Genomic DNA, 19,265 nt, shown 5'->3' with positions numbered 1-19,265 from the left:
TGAACCTTTGCTGGCAGTAATCCGTAATAACCCAGACATTACGGGAATTAGAATAGAGGAAGAGGAGCACAAATTAGCCGCATACGCGGACGATGTGCTCTTCTTTATTACAAACCCCAGGATTACGATCCCGAACCTGTTAAAAACACTGGAAGATTTTGGCCAGATCTCCAATCTAAAAATTAACCTAGGAAAATCCGAAGTCCTAAACATAAATATCGGTAAAAAAGAAGAGGAGAGGTTGCGAACACAATTTTTCTTTCCCTGGCGCAAAGAAATAAAATATCTGGGGGTCCTCCTGTCGAACACCTTAAGAAAGATATTCCTGAAAAACTATATCCCTCTATTAGAGGAAATTAAGAGCGAAATAAATAAAATTTCATCTAGTCCACTCTCATGGTTAGGTCGGATAAATGTGGTAAAAATGATCTTAGTACCGAAGATAATTTATAAATTTCAAATGATGCCCCTCGCACTCCCGGCGACCTACTTTACAGTTTTAAGGAAGATAATTTCGAAATTCATATGGCACAATAAAAAACCGAGAATCTCGTATGCGGTTCTAAGTAGAGGGAAAGAACAGGGGGGAGTGGCAGTCCCGGACATAAAAAGATACTACAACGCAGTAGTTTTGTCACGGGTGGTAGAGTGGGCGAAAGAAGTAAACGATAAAAGATGGGTAAGAATAGAAAACACATTATCCCAAACACAGTTAGGGAGAATTATTTGGAATCCGCCACAATATAGGACATTGGGATTAAATACACACAAGATTACACGACAAGTTTTTAAACTATGGGATCAAATACACAAGCAGAAAAAATGGGGCTACAACTCACCTTTAATTTTTTTGAAAGATAACGCTTATTTTTCACCAGGACAAAGAGAAATAGGGGGAAATTGGATATTAAAAGATAACGCACAATTAAAAGATGTTTTAGTAGAAGGTAAGTTAAACACTTTTCAAGCACTAAGAGAAGACACAGAGTTAATGAGAATTAACGAATGGCGGTACCTCCAGTTACGGACATTTGTCGCAAAGTTGCCCCATCCTTTACGGAGTAAAGAAGAACTAAGACCGCTAGAACAACTATGTCAGGAGGATAAATTAATAAAAAAAAAAAAAAGTGTCGGTCTAATTTATAAAATAATCTCTGGGGGGGACGAACAGGAGGAGCCGTCATTCATTAAAAAATGGGAAAAGGAACTGGGGGTACAATGTAACACCCTAATTAAAAAGAAAACACTAATATTAACTCACTATGCGGGGGGAGGGAATAAACTGATAGAAACAAATTATAAATGCATTGCAAGATGGTATGCTACCCCTGACAAATTAGCTAGGTTTAGAAATGACCAATTGCCGGAGTGTTGGCGAGGATGTAAGTCTATCGGGAGTATGGGCCATATCTGGTGGGATTGTCCCATAATCAAAGAATATTGGAAGAGGATAATTGAATTAGTAAAAGTGGTGACGGGAAAGATAATTAGACTGGACCCATGGACGGTGCTATTCCATGGGACAGAGGAGACAATAAACCAATATAAAGCATCTTTAGTCCCAATCTTACTAGATATTGCAAAAAATCTTATCCCGAGAAAATGGCGAGAGAAAGAAGGGCCCAAAATCCAGGAATGGATTTGTAGGGTATCTGAAGTACAACATATGGAAAGCGGGGAGGGAGATGTTGAGGACGTAGCCACAAAGGAGGAGAATGATAGGAAGTGGGTCCCTTGGGAAGAATTCAAAAAATCATGGCGATATGTGGAGGAAATAACACAGGAATAACATCAGGAAAGGAAATGTTGAAGTGAGGTTTAAAGTTACACCCCGAGGGAAAGTAACCAGGAACAGAAGGGGGGGTGGGTAGGGTTAGAGGAGAGTTTAGTGGGATGGGGAGAGGAGGAAGACCAAACGAGTCTGAAACTGGACGTAACGCTGTGGGAACTGGGGGGGGCCTCCCTCCTCTCCTTATACCCACAATAGGACAGAAAGTGAGAGGGCTTGGGGGGTGGGGGGAAAATAGTGTGAAGAAGTAGGGGGAGGGATGGTAAGGATTAAACTCAAGGGGATAGTACTGGTTAACCTGATGGTATTTTCTTTTTTATGTATTTAAATGAATAAAGCATCTGAATGATAAGAATTACCAAAAAGATAAGCTACAATGATGTGAAGTGAAGACGAGGATTATTAAAATGAACGTTAAGTTGATTGGTTCCTCGCAGATAATTTCGCTGAAGTAGGCAAAAAAAAAGAAAAAAAAAAAAAGAAGTGTGCTTTGGATCATTGTTATGTTGGTAAAGCGGATGACGACCAAGGGCATGGTAGCATCTTCTCTTTCAATATAGAGTAGTACATATGTGAATTCATGAGCCCATCAATGAAATGCAACTCCCCAACACCAGCAGCAATCATGCAGCCCCACAGAAGGACACTGCCATCACCAAGTTTCACTGTAGACACCATGTCATTTTCTTTGTACTCCTCAACTTTAAAACACCATACAGTTTTTAAGCCATCAGTTCCAAAAACATTTATCTTGATCTCATCACTCCAGAGTACAGAGTCTGAGTAGTCTTCTTCTTTTTCAGCATGGACCCTGGCAAATTCTAGGTCGGCCATTTTTGTGCATGGATTTTAAGGGGAGGCTTCCTTTGTGGATGACACCCATGCATGCATTCTTCTGCAGTGTATGCCGTATTGTGTCACAGAAAACAATCATCCCAGTTTGGCTTTCTACTTTTCTAACTAACTTCAGTGAACTTGCATGGCAATTTCCTTCAACCCTTCTCATCAGAAGACGCTCCTGTCAAGGTGCTAACTTCCATTCATGGCCTGGACATCTCTGTGAGATCGTTGCAGTTCCATCTTTGTTAAATTTACGTATACCTTATAAAGTATTCTGACTTATGAGTAAAGCTTTGCTGATTTTCTTGTAGCCTTCACTCTTCTTGAGTAAAGAAATTATTTTCCAAATAAGCTCATATGTATGCCTGGGAAACCGACTTTCAATTCCAATGGGACTTAGACAAATGGCAGACTACCTCTTTCAAATACTTTAAAGGTATACTGAATACTGCTCTGACGGAGGCCAGCCTGAAAGTAATTTCAAGGTGGTACTACATCCCATCCAGACTGGCCTCAATCTACCCAACAGCTGACCCTCTTTGTTTCAGAGGATGCAAACTTGTGGGCACAATGGCCCACATTTGTTGGGAATGCCCAAGAATCCGATGCTTTTGGAAACATATTTTCAACTTAATTGATAGGCTGGTAGGAGGTCGGACTCCCAGAACCCAGATGAGTGCCCTCTTGAATGACCAGATCCCATTACTGACCAAATCCTTCAGGAGGTTAACCCATTTCATATAAGCTCACAGTGGCTAGACCGTGGAAACAACCGACAGTGTCTTTTTCTGCAGCTAAAAAGAAAATATCTTGGATAATGTCGCAGGAAAAGCTCTCAAGTATACTCCTAAACACAACGGAAAACTTTGAAAAGGTATGGGAACCCTGGGCCCAACAGATGGGGGTTCCCTTAGGGCCTCCCTCACAGTCGATTTAGTCCACAAGAGTATTAGGCGATGCTCCTCTTGCTTTCTCCTTTCTGCTCGCTCTGAGCTTTCCTTCTTCTTCTCCTTCTCACCTTGTCTCTAATCAAGTTTTTCTCAGTCTAGAGGTCAATAGCTTAAGGTCTCGGGCAGAGTCTGAGTTTGATTGTTTATCGTTTTATTTTATTATTACTCAATTTGATTAAGATCTGTTGTTCTTGACCCAGTATATGCATCTCCCTGGAAGAAGGGATTAGGAATGCAGGTGGGGGTGTGGTCCGTTCGTTCGGCACAGCTTGCTCCCTTTTGGGGTGCCGGTGGGAGCGGATCTCAACCTTTGATTATCTCAACTTCACAATAGATAGACCGAATGTTTCTCTTCCCCAAAGCACCGGAACTGCCTGCAATTTTGGCTCTACCTGCCATATCCTTTGATAGTTTACAGGCCTCTACTCATATGCTATTGTTTTCCCTTGTAACATTTATGATTTATGTATAAATACTGCATTTTGAAATAAAAATTATTTGAAAAAAAATAAATAAATTATTTTCTTTCTCAAGCCTTGTGACATTTCTCTTCCATGTGGTACCATTGCTGACAGCATGAAATGGGAAGGGAGTTTCATGTGGTATCATTGCTGATAGCATGAAATGGGAAGGGATTTTCTTTGTTAAATAACACGCTTTTATAATCAGCTGTCTGCTGGACATCTGTTTAATGAATAATTAGACTCACCTGTTAATAAGTAGAATTCTTGGTAATTAGGATTTTGCTGTCTACAATTTACAGTATCTTGCAAAAGTAAGTACACCCCTCACATTTTTGGAAATATTTTATTATATCTTTTCGTGTGACAACACTGAAGAAACACTTTGCTACAATGTAAAGTAGTGAGTGTACAGCTTGTATAACAGTGTTAATTTTGCTGTCCCCTCAAAATAACTCAACACATAGCCATTAATGTCTAAACTGCTGGCAACAAAAGTAAGTACACCCCTAGGGGAAAATATCCAAATTAGGCCCAATTAGCCATTTTCCCTCCCCGGTGTCATGTGACCCATTATCGTTACAAGGTATCAGATGTGAATAGGGAGCAGGTGTATTAAATTTGGTGTTATCTCTCTCACTCTCTCATACTGGTCTCTGGAAGTTCAACATGGCACCTCATGGTAAAGAACTCTCTGAGGATCTGAAAAAAAGAATTGTTGCTCTACATAAAGATGGTCTAGGCTAGACCCTGAAACTGAATGGCAGCATGGTGGCCAAGACCAGAACGGGCTTCACCAAAGAAGTTCAGTGTACGTGCTCAGCGTCATATCCAGAGGTTATCTTTGGTAAATAGACGTAGGAGTGCTGCCAACATTGATGCAGAGGTTGAAGGGGTGGGGGCCTGTCAGTGCTCAGACCATACACCGCACACTGCATAAAATTAGACTGCATGGCTGTCATCCCAGAAGGAAGCCTCTTCTAAAGATTATGCAAAGAAAGCCCGCAAACAGTTGACAAACAGACAGAAAGGGCATGGATTAATGGAACTATGTCCTGTGGTCTGATGAGACCAAGATACATTTTTTTGGTTCAGATAGTGTCAACCGTGTGTGGCAACAACCAGGTGAGGCATACAAAACAAGTATGTCTTGCTTACAGTTAAGCATGGTGGCGGGAGTGTCATGGTCTGGGGCTGCATGAGTGCTGCCGTCACTGGGGAGCTACAGTTCATTGCGAGAACCATGAATGCCAATATGTACTGTGACATACTGAAGCAGAGCATGATCCCCTCTCTTCCGGCAGCAGGGCAGTATTCCAAAATTATATGATTGAACATGTTGAACTATAACAAGTGCACCAGAGGTTCTGCCTTCTGTCCATCCAGATTAGTATTCAGGATAGCCCCTCTGGCTAGAGGAGTGAGTGCATTTAAATTCTCCCACTAAATCAAATGGGAAAATGATATCCTCACTAATGATTGCTTTTTCAAGTGACACCTGTGACATTTCTTTGTCCTTCACCATTGTTCAAAGAGGCTCCCACCAGTGAGAGTTTCCCCACAGCTACTACTTTGCTGCATGGACTCAACCTCTTTACACTACATCTTTCCCACATGTACATGTACTGATCACACATGTGGATGGTCTGATATGTACCCTTAATTCCTTTAAGAGAGGCACTACCTTCCACCAACACCCCCCCTCCGCCGGGGGAATGCACATACAGGATGTCCATGATTACCCATTATGGTTAAATCTATGCACTACTAGTGTGACTATTGTTGCATGACATACTCTATGTGCATTGTGAGCAGGAGTCCAGACGTTTTTTTGTTTTTAATGTGTTTGCACTGTTTAGTTACATGTATGTCCTTATCTCTTGCACCTTGATAAAGCGCCTATCTTAGGTGCTGATACCACATAGATGACACTGTGAAGCTGTACTCCAAGCAGAGTGTAGCACATTGTTTTTTACTGCATGCTAAATAAATATTTTTCTCAGAGTTCACCCTAGAACTAAACCTTCTTACCCATAGTAACCGATATGCTTTCTCAATGTCTTTCATTGGGAAAACCCAAGAAAGAAAGTGGACTTTTGCTTTACTTGTTATTTTCTGTTTTTGGTCTACATAAAGATGGCCTAGGCTATAAGAAGAATGCCAAGATCCTGAACTGAGCTGCAACATGGCGGCCAAGACCATACATTGGTTTAACAGGACAGGTTCCACTTAGAATAGGCCTCGCCATGGTCAACCAAAGTAGTTGAGTGCACATTCTCAGCGTCATATCCAGAGGTTGTCTTTGGGAAATAGATGTATGAGTGCTGCCAGCATTGCTGCAGAGGTTGAAGGGGTGGGAGGCCAGTCAGTGCTCAGACCATACGCCGCACTGCATCAAATTGATCTGCATAGCTGTCGTCCCAGAAGGAAGCCTTTTCTAAAGATAATGCACAAGAAAACCCACAAACAATTTGCTGAAGACAAGCAGGGCATGGATTACTGGAAACATGTCCTGTGGTCTGATGAGACCAATATAAACTTATTTGGTTCAGATGGTGTCAAGCGTGTGTGGCAGTAACCAGGTGAGGCATACAAAAACAAGTGTGTCTTGCTTACAGTCAAGCATGGTGGTGGGAGTGTCATAGTCTGGGGCTGCATGAGTGCTGCCAACATGTATTATGACATACTGAAGGAGAGCATGATCCCCTCCCTTCAGATACTAGGCCGCAGGGCAATATTGCAACATGATAACAACCCCAAACACACCTCCAAGATGACCACTGCCTTGCTAAAGAAGAGGAGGGTAAAGGTGATGGACTGGCCAAGCATGTCTCCAGACCTAAACCCTATTGAGCATCTGTGGGGCATCCTCAAACGGAAGGTGGAGGAGTGCAAGGTCTCTAACATCCACCAGCTCTGTGATGTCATCATGGAGGAGTGGAAAAGGGCTCCAGTGGCAACCTGTGAAGCTCTGGTGAACTCCATGCCCAAGAAGGTTAAGGCAGTGCTGGAAAATAATGGTGGCCAGACAAAATATTGTTTCACCTAGGGTGTACTCACTTTTGTTGCCAGCGGTTTAGACATTAATGGCTGTGTGTTGAGTTATTTTGAGGGGACGAAAAATGTACACTGTTATACAAGCTGTACACTTACTACTTTACATTGCAGCAAAGTGTAATTTCTTCAGTGTTGTCATATGAAAAGATATAATAAAATATTTACAAAAATGTGAGAGGTGTACTCACTTTTGTGAGATAATGGTTATTTACGAAAGGTAAATCCACTTTGCACTACTAGTGCACTTGGAAGTGAAGTCACTGTAGATCTGAGGGGGACATGCAAGGAAAACAAAAAACAGCATTTTAGCTTGCACATGATTAGATGATAAAATCAGCAAAGCTTCCACTCATTTCAGGTCTTCCCCTCAGATAATAATAATTATTTGATCCCCTGCAGATTTTCCCACTTACAAAGAAATGAAGGGTCTATAATTTTTATCATAGGTGTATTTTAAATGATAGAGACAGAATATCAACCAAAAATCCAGAAAAAAACATGATAGAAATGTCATAAATTGAGTTGCAGTTCAGTGAGTAAAATACCGGTAAGTATTTGATCCCCAAGCAAAGCATGAGATAGTACTTGGTGGAGAAACCCTTGTTGGCAAGCACAGGGATCAGACGTTTCTTGTAGTTGGTTAACAGGTTTGCACACATCTCAGGAGGAATTATGGTCCACTCATCTTTACAGATCTTCTCTAATCCTTAAAGTGGTTGTAAACCCCTACAACACACTTTGACCTACAGGTAAGCCTAGATTAAGGCTTACCTGTAGGTCCAAAAAATATCTCCTAAACCTACACGGTTTAGAAGATATTTACCGAAAGACATGCGCCGTAGACAGCGTCATGCAGGCGCACTGAGCGCGCCGCCGACAACAGCGATATGCCGTGCGTGGCGGCTCCCGTGCGCATGCGCAGGAGTGACGTCATTGCGGCTTCGCCGAATGACAGCGGCGGAGCGGCGAGACTCACCGAGAAGATGGATGCGCCGGACTACAGGGGACAGCGGTGACATCGCTGGCTCCGGTGTCAGGTAAGTGACACATAATGGACTACTATGCCATGCATAGTAGTCCATTATGCTTTACCTTTGCAGGGAATGAAAGAGGAAGTAAACTCATCAGGGTTTACTTCCTCTTTAAGGTTTCTTGGCTGTCGCTTGCTAACTCGAAGCTTCAGCTCCCTCCATACATTTCCTATAGGATTAATGTCTGGAGACTGGCTAGGCCACCACATTACCTTAATGTGCTTCTTCTTAAGCTACTTCTTTGTTGCCTGGTGATATGTTTTGGGTCATTAGGCCATTATGCTGGAATACCCATTCATGATCCATCTTCAGTGTTCTGGCTGAGGGAAGAAGGTTCTCATTCAAGATTTTCCAATACATGGCCCCGTCTATTGGCTCCTCAATGTGGCAAAGTCGACCCGTACCTTTAGCAGAGAAACAGCCCCAAATCATCATGTTTCCACCTCCATGCTTGACTGTAGGGATGGTGTTCTTAGGGTCATAGTTAGCATTTGTCTTCCTCCAAACACGGCGAGTCGAATTAATGCCAAAGAGCTTAATTTTGGTCCCATCTGACCACAGCATTCTCTCCCAATCCTTCTCTGAATCATTTAGATGTTCACTTGCAAACTTCAGATGGGCCTATACATGTGCCTTCTTGAGGAGGGGGACCTTGCGGGCGCTGCAGGATTTCAATCCATGGCGGCGTATTATGTTACCAATGGTTTGTTTGGTGACTGTGTTTCCAACTGCCTTGAGATCATTCACAAGCTCTTCCCGTGTAGTTCTGGGCTGATCCCTAATTTTTCTCATTATTATCCTTACTCCATGAGGCAAAATCTTGCATGGAGCTCCAGACCAAGGGTGACTGATGATTATTTTGTATTTCTTCCATTTGGGAAAAAGTGCTCCAACAGTTGTCTCCTTCTCACCAAGCATCTTGCTGATGGTCTTGTAACCCATTCCAGTCTTATGCAGGTCTACAGTCTTGTCCCTGAGGTCCTTTGACAGCTCTTTGATCTTACCCATGATGGTGAGGTTTGAATAGAAGAAAGATTCTGTGGACAGGTGTATTTTATACACAGAACGAGTTGTCATTAGGAGCAGCTACCTAAATTGACAGGGCTAATCTGTGTACCAGATGAGCACATACCGTAGCCAGTCTGTGGGTACCAGAATTATTGTTAGTTGGTAGGGGATCAAATACTTATTTTACTCACTGAACTGCAATTCAATTTATAATATTCGTATCGTGTTATTTCTGGATTTGTGGTTGATATTCTGTCTTTATCATTTAAAATACATCTATGATAACAATTATAGACCCCTCATTTTTTTGTAAGTGGGCACAAACTTACATAATATGCAGGGGATATATATATATATATATATATATATATATATATTTTTTTTTTTAGTTTTTTATTGAAAGCAAGATAATTAATGATATACAATCCAAGAAAGCACTGCTGCACACTTCCTTGGGTGAAATGCGTTAGCCCAAAAGGAAACTACAGCGAATGATATGACAGCTAGCAAATTTTAAAAATACATCTTTATTGTGGTGACATATCCAGAGTGCAGACTGTCAGTTTTTGAACAAGATAACTATTGACTACATGCATCGGCTGTACTGGTTCTTTTCAAACCTATTTAGTATGATTCAGTTACAAATATAAAATCTGTTAAAGGCATTGAGGTTTTATCTGAATGTATCACTTATTTATAAAGTTAAGCCTTTACTAGCCTTGATGTGTATTGAACACAATAAGACTTTGCACATGTCGCAGTTTATTTACGGAAGTTTCTTGGCTGCAAGTCTCTGGCTGGTCAACAGAAAGTAGATACAGAACATTTGTTGGTGTAGAGTAATCCAATGGTTTGAAAGCATAAAACATAAAGCCTTTTATTTAGTTCTTTGAGCCCTGTCACATGTAGCAAAACAATTATTTGCCAATGTTTGGAAAGTGATTAATATGAGCAAATAGGAATTCTTTGTTTTGTCAGCCATTGCATTAAGATGTATGAGTTATTTAAAGTACTATGAATGTAAATCCTTACCGAAAAGTTTGCCTAAGCACTATGCATCATAAAAATGTCTTTCAAATAGATGACTTGGCTTTTCTTTTTTTATTTCTGCATCTTATTGCTGCCTCTTTGAAGCCACTTACTGTGTGTAGATGCATGTACACTAGTGATGGCTGCATGGACTCCACTGATGGTGACAACAGTGGACCTTGCCAGAGTAATGTTTTTTGAAAGCGCACTTGTATTTTCTATCAAAGACCCAAGTGACAGGGTGACAACATAGAAGTACCATTGAGAGACAGACAGCTGTCACCCTGAAAAGCCTGAACAAAGACCTTCATGGCAAGATCACCAGGTAATTTTTTGATTAAAGCACATGTTAACCCCAAAAAAATCTGATCCTGTTCCCAGTGCCCGCTGGGCACCCCCCCCCCCCCCAATCCGGGACACATGGTCACCCTACCTATCTTGTATATCTTAAGCCATGCACCTATGAATTTCTCCATCCACACTAAACAGCATGGACGGGCGCATCTCCCATTGTGCCTATTGTACCCTAACAGCTGGTGCCGGCTGTCAAAACACCCAAACAGTGCCTGCACCTGTTACCATGAGGTAATAATTTTCTCCTTTGATCTTTCAAATTAAAAATGTTGGGCATAGTAGTGCCAACAGAGCTGTCCCACTGATCAAATTGCAGCCAGCTCTTTAGGAACCAGCTTTAAGGCTCGTACAGATGATGAGAATACGGGAGGAATGATCATCGTTTATTTTTTTTTATTTTTTTTGCATGCTGGTCTCATATGGAAAATGAAGAGGTTACTTAACTTACGAAAATTCTTGTATGACAGAATACAACTTTGGAAGTGATGTAATGTCTTGTATTGTAATGTGTCCTTTCATTTCCAAATATGCGTTGTCTTGCTCTTCTGATTTTTTTTTTTTCGTACGATAAATGGACGGATTCAACAAAAATCATATTGTACCAGAAAAATTCTCACGTTTGTCCCTTCGGATAATTTTGGATAAACTGCTGTGACCGGCTCTCGAAAACTGTGTACTAGCAATCTGATTATTCTACAATCGCTTTAGTTTCAAAATTGTGGAGGTCATTTGACATAAACATTATCTTATCTCCTTATCCCAACACACAGACAATTTACAATTAGATGATCTGTGTGTGAATCACCACTCCAAGCAGCTCAAAGAAGCTCCTTTGTCCTGTGGTGTAGCCGGGTGTCAAAGCCCAGGAGCTCGCTCCATACTACATGTAAGCCAGAGAAGAATCGGCCCAAGTGCCGATAACATGTAAAAAAAAGTAAATTTAGTTTTAATGAGCATGCAGATAGAGCATGCGGCACACACTGAATGACCTCTAATCTGAGGCCACCATCTAACATGTTTCACCCATTCTAAGGCTTAATCATAGGGCATTCAGCACAAAGTGACAGTATCCATGTAATGGGCTCCCCACCCTAACCCCCTGATACTTACCATAGCTCACCACCATTCGTTCACTACCTCAGCCAGCAAAAATACCGTATTTGCCGGCGTATAAGACGACTGGGCGTATAAGACGACCCCCTATTTTTCAAGTGAAAACATAGGTTTTGGGCAATACTCGTGATATAAGACTACCCCCCTTCTGAGGCAACACCATTTAAAAAAAACATTAGAACGATTAAAAAATACAAAACAAGAATGCCAACTACTCATCTGCCATGCTGTGTTATGTCATAAAGTAAATCAAACAATAATAACACAAACAGAGATCTATTGAATGCCACAACTCTGGAAAGTAGAATTTTTCACTAACCAAACCTATACCACTTTTGGGTTACATTCTATGGGAATTGTCCACCAAAATGCATTTAATAAACCCCCTGTCATATGTCCCAGATTTACCTGTCCCTCTTGGGTGCCTGGAACCTCAAAGGCAAATAGCAGGATGTATAGTAGTAGGAGATCAGTGAATGGATTTACCCAGGGAAGTATGGTGAGCGGTGTATTATTTTAATGAATACAACACCTGCTTGGATTGGCAGAGGCTGTAGCATCATCAGCCCTTGCCTCTCTCTCTCTCTCTCTCTCTCTCTCAAAGCCAATCCGAGCAGGCTACTCTATGTAGCCTGCTCGGATTGGCAGAGGTTGTTACTCCAATCCAAGCAGGCTCTGTATTCATTAATAGAATACATCGCTCGCCGGGATTGGCTCAATGGCGTATACTGTTTGTAGCTGAAGCCACATACAGTATTAGCAGACATTTGGGGGCTGACATCCATCGGGCAGCATTGTATACCTGTATACCCGGCGTATAAGACGACCCCTGATTTTTTTTTAAGTGTAAAAGGTAGTCTTATACGCCAGCAAATACAGTACTTAGTTCTTCCAGGTATAGGTGAGTACACCCAGAGACAATATCTCTTCAAATGAGCTACAGAAGCTCCTTTAAAATAACAGCTCTGCATTAGTTTGAACATCAGATAAATATTAGGGAACAGAGATGGACCTTTCATCCACCCTAAAGTGTTTCCACCTTATTTGCTGCAGACTGATGTGATTTTCATAGAACAAAAAGGGATTTTCCATATAAAGAAAATTATTTTATAAACTAAATTGCTGAGAATTAATGCAATGGGGAATTAAGATGGAGTTTTTATACTGTACAGTCCATACACAGTATCTGCACACCCTTTCAATTGTGTTTTTTTTTTTTTCTTAAATCCCCGCTTATCTTTTTTGGTTTGTTGCCCACAATAAACATACTCACTGCCTAGTGAATCCAGCATTATGCTGCTATGATCCACAGTTCTGCTGCCGCATGCCACGTCCTGTTCAATCATCTTTTTTGTTTACATCATCTGGAGTCGGCTGTCTCTCCTGAGTTCTTGCAGTCAGCTCCCTGATCACATGCCATGGCACACACCCTGTAGATTACTCAGAAGCCTCCTAAATGTGCAACGTAAGTATCCCAGGAGGCTGCCGGTGTTGTGTCAAGAGGTGCCCGCTATCGAGAAGTGCCCGGGACGAACAGAACAGCACAAAAGCTGATTTTACGATCAGCTGTTGTGATGGCGAGACGGCGCTTGCGCACAATAGCCAACAGAAGAATTTTTTCTGTTAGATTGAACCCTGTGCACTCATGGCGAGTTCATGTCGGCAAGGGGCAGACTTCTACATGTTGTGGGCGGATTTATAAATGATGGGCAGTTGGAGCAGCATTTTTTAAAGATGGGCAGTGCTGCAAAACAAAACTTTTTATGCTAAATACGCCCTGCATCCAGAAAGAATAGCATAAAAAGTTTTGTTTTGCAGCACTGCCCATCATTTATAAATCTGCCCACAACATGTAGAAATCCACCCCTCGCTGACATGAACTCGCTACGGGAGCGCGGGGCACAATCTGTCAGAAAAAATTCTTCTGTTGGCTATTGTGCGCAGGCGCCGTTTTGCCATCACAACAGCTGTTCTGTACGGTGTATGCCTCATTCGTCCCGGGCACTTCTCAATAGTGGACACTTCTCGACACAACACCAGCAACTGGGAGATGCCATTCTCACCTAGGCAAGAAAACCAGAAATGCAGGGTAGCATAATTTAAAAAATAAATTTACCAAAGAAAAAATAATTCTGTGTCTGCGTAAAAGGCAGAAGGAAGGAGTTAATGTATGCAAAAATCTAAAACAGATTTAACATGGTATTTTTTGTAAAGACACAACACAAACTCAGTGGCGAAACTACCAGGGTCGCAACAGTCGCACTTGCGACTGGGCCCATGTGTTCTGCCACTGTGGAGGGGCCCCCAGACAAACATGAAAGACTTCCGGTCCGGCGCCTGATGTAATGACCGCAAGGATGGTGAGCTCTATCACCGCCAGTAATGACTTCTGGTACTTGTTCCAGTGACTGGCTCCCGGCGTGTGTGAGAAGTTTCAGGTCTCCCATGCTACGATTACCCTGTATAGCAGTATTTCTCCCTCTTCCTGCCTCACATACAGACTAAAACCCCCTTCCCCCTCCGCCTCGGCTTGGCTGTCACAGACAGAAGGAGGGGGAGGGGGGGGGAGAAAGCACACAGCACTCAACGGGACGGGACATGCTGATAAGGTTCGTACTGACTCTGAATGCTCGGTACTTGCAGGGAAGGAAGGAGGGGGGAGAGCTAGTTGTGAAAGGAGGATGCTTGCTGGGTGCATTGTGAAGTTTGCACTAGATGGTTACAGTGCAATGTGCAGTATGCAATGGATGGGTACTGCTGTGCAACAAGCAGCATGCACTGGATGTGTGCTGTGTGACAGGCAGTGCACTTTGGATCAGTGCAGTGTGCAGTGAGTGGTATATTGCAATATGTAGTGAGCACTGAATGTGCGATGTGCACTGTGCACTCGATGGGTGCCATGTAATGTGCAGTGCACACTGGATTTGTGCAGTGGATATGCCATGTGCACTGAATGGGTGCACTGCGCACTAGTGGGGCAATGTGCAGTGGATTTGGATTTGTTCAAGTTGTGAGAAGCATACTTGCAGTGATTTGGGGGGATAAGATGATGCTGTATGTGCAAGAGGGCACTTTTGGAGCAGACAGAACTTGTGCTAGAAGGGGGGGTTCAATAAATAATATGACCCCCCCCCCCAGCACCAGTTCTCTCTGCTCCTAAAACGCCCCCTTGCACATACAGCATTCTCTTATCCCCCCCCCAAATCACTGCAAGTATCCTTTTCTGACAACTTTTTCCCTCCCCCCATCAAAGAGAGGCTGTCTGCTATTGAGATGATCATAGTTTCTGGGATTCCGGGCACCTCGCTAGAGATTTGGGGTAATCACTCCAGGACTCAAGGCCAGTTCACACCACGAATCACAAAGGAACGCACTCTGCATTTTTAAGCGATACACATGCCTTCCAGGTGCTGTGTGCGATTTCAGCCTTTTCATTTGAATAGGCTAAAATTGTGTTGGTCTGCACCAAGAGCTGTGCATGTGCTACTTTACAAAACGCACTGCAACTGGATTGCATGGTACTGCTGGTCATACAATCTGGTGCAGGCAAACACTGCATTTGCAACCGGCATTTGGGGAGTCATTAAGTTGACAACCACTGCAGATCGCTTTGGCAGTGCATTTTGAAGTGTGGGAAACGCACCCAAAACGCATGTTTCCCTCAAGGCATTCTGGTGTGAATAGACCCTTAGTCCAGACACACAGGATTTCATTTGTATCTCAGGAAGGTCACACCAAAACCGGGACAGTTTAGAAGTATGGATTTGTATTAGAAGTAGAGAGGATTTGTGTTTTGGGGGGTTTGTACTGGAAAGGGGGATTTGAGTAGTAGGATTTGTGACAGAACTGAGGAGAATACTTATGCTGGCATGGAGGGAAAGAATTTTAATGCTGGGGGAGTTTGACCCAGGATGGTGGGAAAGGGTTGTACTGGAAGGGAGGACCTGGGGGACATGATCTGTGCTAGAAATTGCGAGAGGATTTTTGCAGAGAGGGTGATTGGGTGGGGGTGGATTTGTAGAGACGTCCTACACGTTGCACCCCATCACAAATACAGGTGTAATGTGAAAGAGGTTAGAATGTGAAGTGAGGGTGGGTTGCATTGTGGAGGGAAGAGGGGTGGCAGGGCTTTAAAAATCAAAATGCACCTTCGCCTGTGTAGCCAAAAATTCTTGCATTGGCTCAGCTGGTACTGATAACCGCTGCCCAACTTGCACTTGCGACCCTGGTGTTCTGCCACAGTGGGGGTGGGCCCAAGATGGCAGGAAAGGGGCCACTGTGGGACCGTAATAAAGGGCCCCGGGACGAGAGGTGGGGGGGGCCCTTCACGATTTCTTGCATCGGGGCCCTGAAGGTTGTAGTTACGCCTCTGCACAAACTTATAGCTAAAATTGTAACATTTATTGTACATTAACAAAATTACTTATATAAAATCATAGATAAAAATTTCTGGTTCTTTTTTGAATACGTGTATGTTTATAATCCAACATTATACATAATATCAACATATCCAGTTATTTCTTTCTGCAGGCTTGACGTGTTTCCTGCAAGTAATGAGTGTATACCATAGGAAGTCACTGCTATAGATATATATGGATATGCATAATGATTGGCATATATATATGTTGTAATTCCATGTATTTTTATATCTAGAAAATAGTTATATATCCCACTATTAAGCTCCTGATAAAGTGAAATAATTCCAGGAAACGTGTCGAGCTTGCAGAAAGAAATAACTGGATGTGTTGATCTGATTATGCATAATGAAGGCCTCTTGAGCCCCTTAGGGAAAGAGAGCCTTGACTGACGGGGGCATGACCATGGAGGGACATGGTGGGTGAGGGGTCACCAAGGATTGGTTGTTAGTGGGACGGGCTGGGCCTGAGCTCTGTAAAAGTTGTGCCCCAGGGGATTCAGGGTCTTTCGGAAACGTGGTTGGAAGAGCTGCCCACCCTCCTGCCCCTTTTTTCTATGGTATGTCACAGCTTGCTGTGGTTTCTTGATCTAACCAGCATAAAATGGCTGTAATGGAATATGCCTTTGATGGAAATGGGAAGTAGGTGGCCTGTCCAGCACTTATGGTAAGGACAAGCCCCCTTCACCTCCCCCTGTTGGAATTGTGTGCTCACAGTACAACTGTGATTGGCACTGGTTGAAAAGTGTTCACATGTTATGTTTTGGATTCAATAAAGCTGTGGCCTTGCCCTTTCCAACCTAATGGTTGTGTTTTATTTAATGGGATGAGGGGGCAAGGGGGAAGGTTTGTCTTTACATCTATGTTACAGTTAATTGTACCTGGGCTCATTGCACCTCAGCAGTCATGTCCAATTATAAACATATATACCAATTAGATTCAAACAGGTTTAATTTTCATGTAATTTTCATGTAAAACCAGGATTTTTTGGAATCTAATATGAAACTTTTTTTATGTGTAATTGTTTTAATGTACAATAACTTTTACAATTTTTAACAGAAAATTTGTGTTATGCCTTTAAAATCCCTGCATGTTCTATATTTTTTTTCATTTTCTGAATCCAAATAGCGGGTTGAACAAAACAAAATGACAGCTCCGGTCAGAGCCACTGTGCCAACCATCCAACGTCAGTGCAGGGATCTCCCCCACTGAGGTGAAACCCTCCGCCACAACATCCTGATCAGTGCTCTAAGCCATTGGCAGACATACACAAAGGCCGAATGTCGGATGTTTTTTATTGAACCAGCTGATGTCTCCCAACATTTGTGTACGGGGGGGCTTTAGGCCAATCCGATAATTTTCTTAGAGTATGCAAAGTAGGTGAAGGTCCACTGATTTTGTTGATGTCCACCCAGCACCACCCATGTAATCACTGCACATACTTTCTGCATATGAGCGCATACTAACAATGCATGCAACTATTTTATTAATATAAATGTTAAAATATTTCATTCATATTTATTTCTCATCAGGGATGATCTTGGCTGGACCCCTCTACATTGTGCAGCTTCAAATGGTCACTCAGCCACAGTAAAACTTTTGATTCAACGGGGAGCTTCTCTTCATATCCAAGATGCCTCAGGCTGTACCCCTCTCCACCATGCCGCATGGAGTGGCCATACCAACCTGACTGAAGTACTTCTTAACCGTGGGGCCCATGCCACAGCCCTTACAAAGGGAGGCCTCACAGCTCTGCACTTATCTGCTGCCAATGGGCACACACTCATCACCCAGCTATTGCTAAAACAAAACCTGGACCCGTGTGTAGGTGATAACAACCAATGGAGTCCTTTGCACTGGGCCACAGTGAGTAATCATGTCCATATCATGGAGCTGCTCAGTGCCTATGGGGTCCCTCTAGCACTAGAAGCTGCTGGGAATCTGACCCCACTACATATCGCTGCAGAGACGGGAAAACTAGACGCTTTGGACTACCTGCTGGAAAAGGGAATTGATGTAAATATTCAAGACCAGCTAGGCCGGACTGCTCTGGCTGTGGCAGCCAATAATGGTAACTTGGAGGTGAGTAAACTAAGCAATAGAGCTAGACAGATTATGGCAAAGAACTCTCATTTCTGTAACTAGGACGACTGAATTTCCCTACACAAAGGACAAGAGGTACTTAATTACAGTACACAAGGAAAGAAAGACAGGCAATTAGTCCTGGCAGACACTGGTCTCTTGTAAAGAAGCCTTTGATCTGGACAAAGGAGAATAAATGCACATGCAGGAACATATACTGGCATGTTGTTAGACAACATAGAAGGTTAGAGAGGCCTGTGAAATACAGTTTATCCTCTTCATTTATTTGTATTTTTGAATAGGGAAAGGAAGATTGAAATGTAGTCAGTATTATTGCTGTCTCTCTCCCTTTTGGGAAGACTTCCCCTCAGTTCTAGTTCTACATTTGGGTTACTCTGGGAAATAGTCAAAGCAACAATTTTTTTTATATACAGTGTGTGTGTGTGTGTGTGTGTGTTATATATACACACACACACGCCGGTGTATGTGTATATATATATATATATATATATAGATAGATAGATAGATAGATAGATAGATAGATAGATAGATAGATAGATAGATAGATAGATATAGATATATAGATATAGATAGATATATAGATATATATATATATAGATAGAGTTCAATAGTTTGATATATAGTTCAATAGTTCAATATTGAGTTGGCCCACCCTTTGCAGCTATAACAGCTTCAACATTTCTAGGAAGGCTGTCCACAAGGTTTAAAGGGGTTGTAAAGTGAATTTTTTATTTTATTTAAAATAACAAATATGTTATACTTACCTCCACTGTGCAGCTCGTTTTGCACAGAGTGGCCCCGAACCTGCTCTTCTGGGGTCCCTCGGCGGCTGTCTTGGCTTCCTCCCACAGGTGCTTCTCACGTTCATGCGAGCTCCCTCGCATGGTGAGAAGCATTTGCGGGCGCGCTCCCGTGATACAGCCGGCGGCTATAGCCGCTCACTGTACCACACGCCCCCGCAACCCGACACTCCGCGTCAGTGGATGTGATTGACAGCAGTGCGAGCCAATGGCTGCGCTGCTTTCCATCCATCCACTCCTGCCAATCAGCGGCCAGGCTGAACGGTGGAAAGGACGTCGGGGGAAGAGTGCGGGACTTTCGAGGGGTGAGGTAAGT

At 42.7% G+C, this 19,265-nt stretch overlaps 1 protein-coding gene across 1 annotated transcript in view; it reads left to right on the top strand.

The window, feature by feature from the left end:
- The window catches only part of ANKRD65 (ankyrin repeat domain 65), an 82,207-nt gene that overhangs the window by 50,048 nt on the left and 12,894 nt on the right, over positions 1–19,265 (top strand). The window contains exon 3 of the mRNA XM_077457573.1: positions 17,579–18,128. Within this exon, the coding sequence (XP_077313699.1) occupies positions 17,579–18,128 (550 nt within the window). The remainder of the gene's footprint in view (positions 1–17,578; positions 18,129–19,265) is intronic.

Source organism: Lithobates pipiens, unplaced genomic scaffold, assembly GCF_037356315.1.
Source record: "Lithobates pipiens isolate NorthernLeopardFrog02 unplaced genomic scaffold, aLitPip1_a1.2 Scaffold_27, whole genome shotgun sequence".
Taxonomy (NCBI): Eukaryota; Metazoa; Chordata; class Amphibia; order Anura; family Ranidae; genus Lithobates; species Lithobates pipiens.
This window is presented reverse-complemented; position numbering and strand designations above follow the sequence as displayed.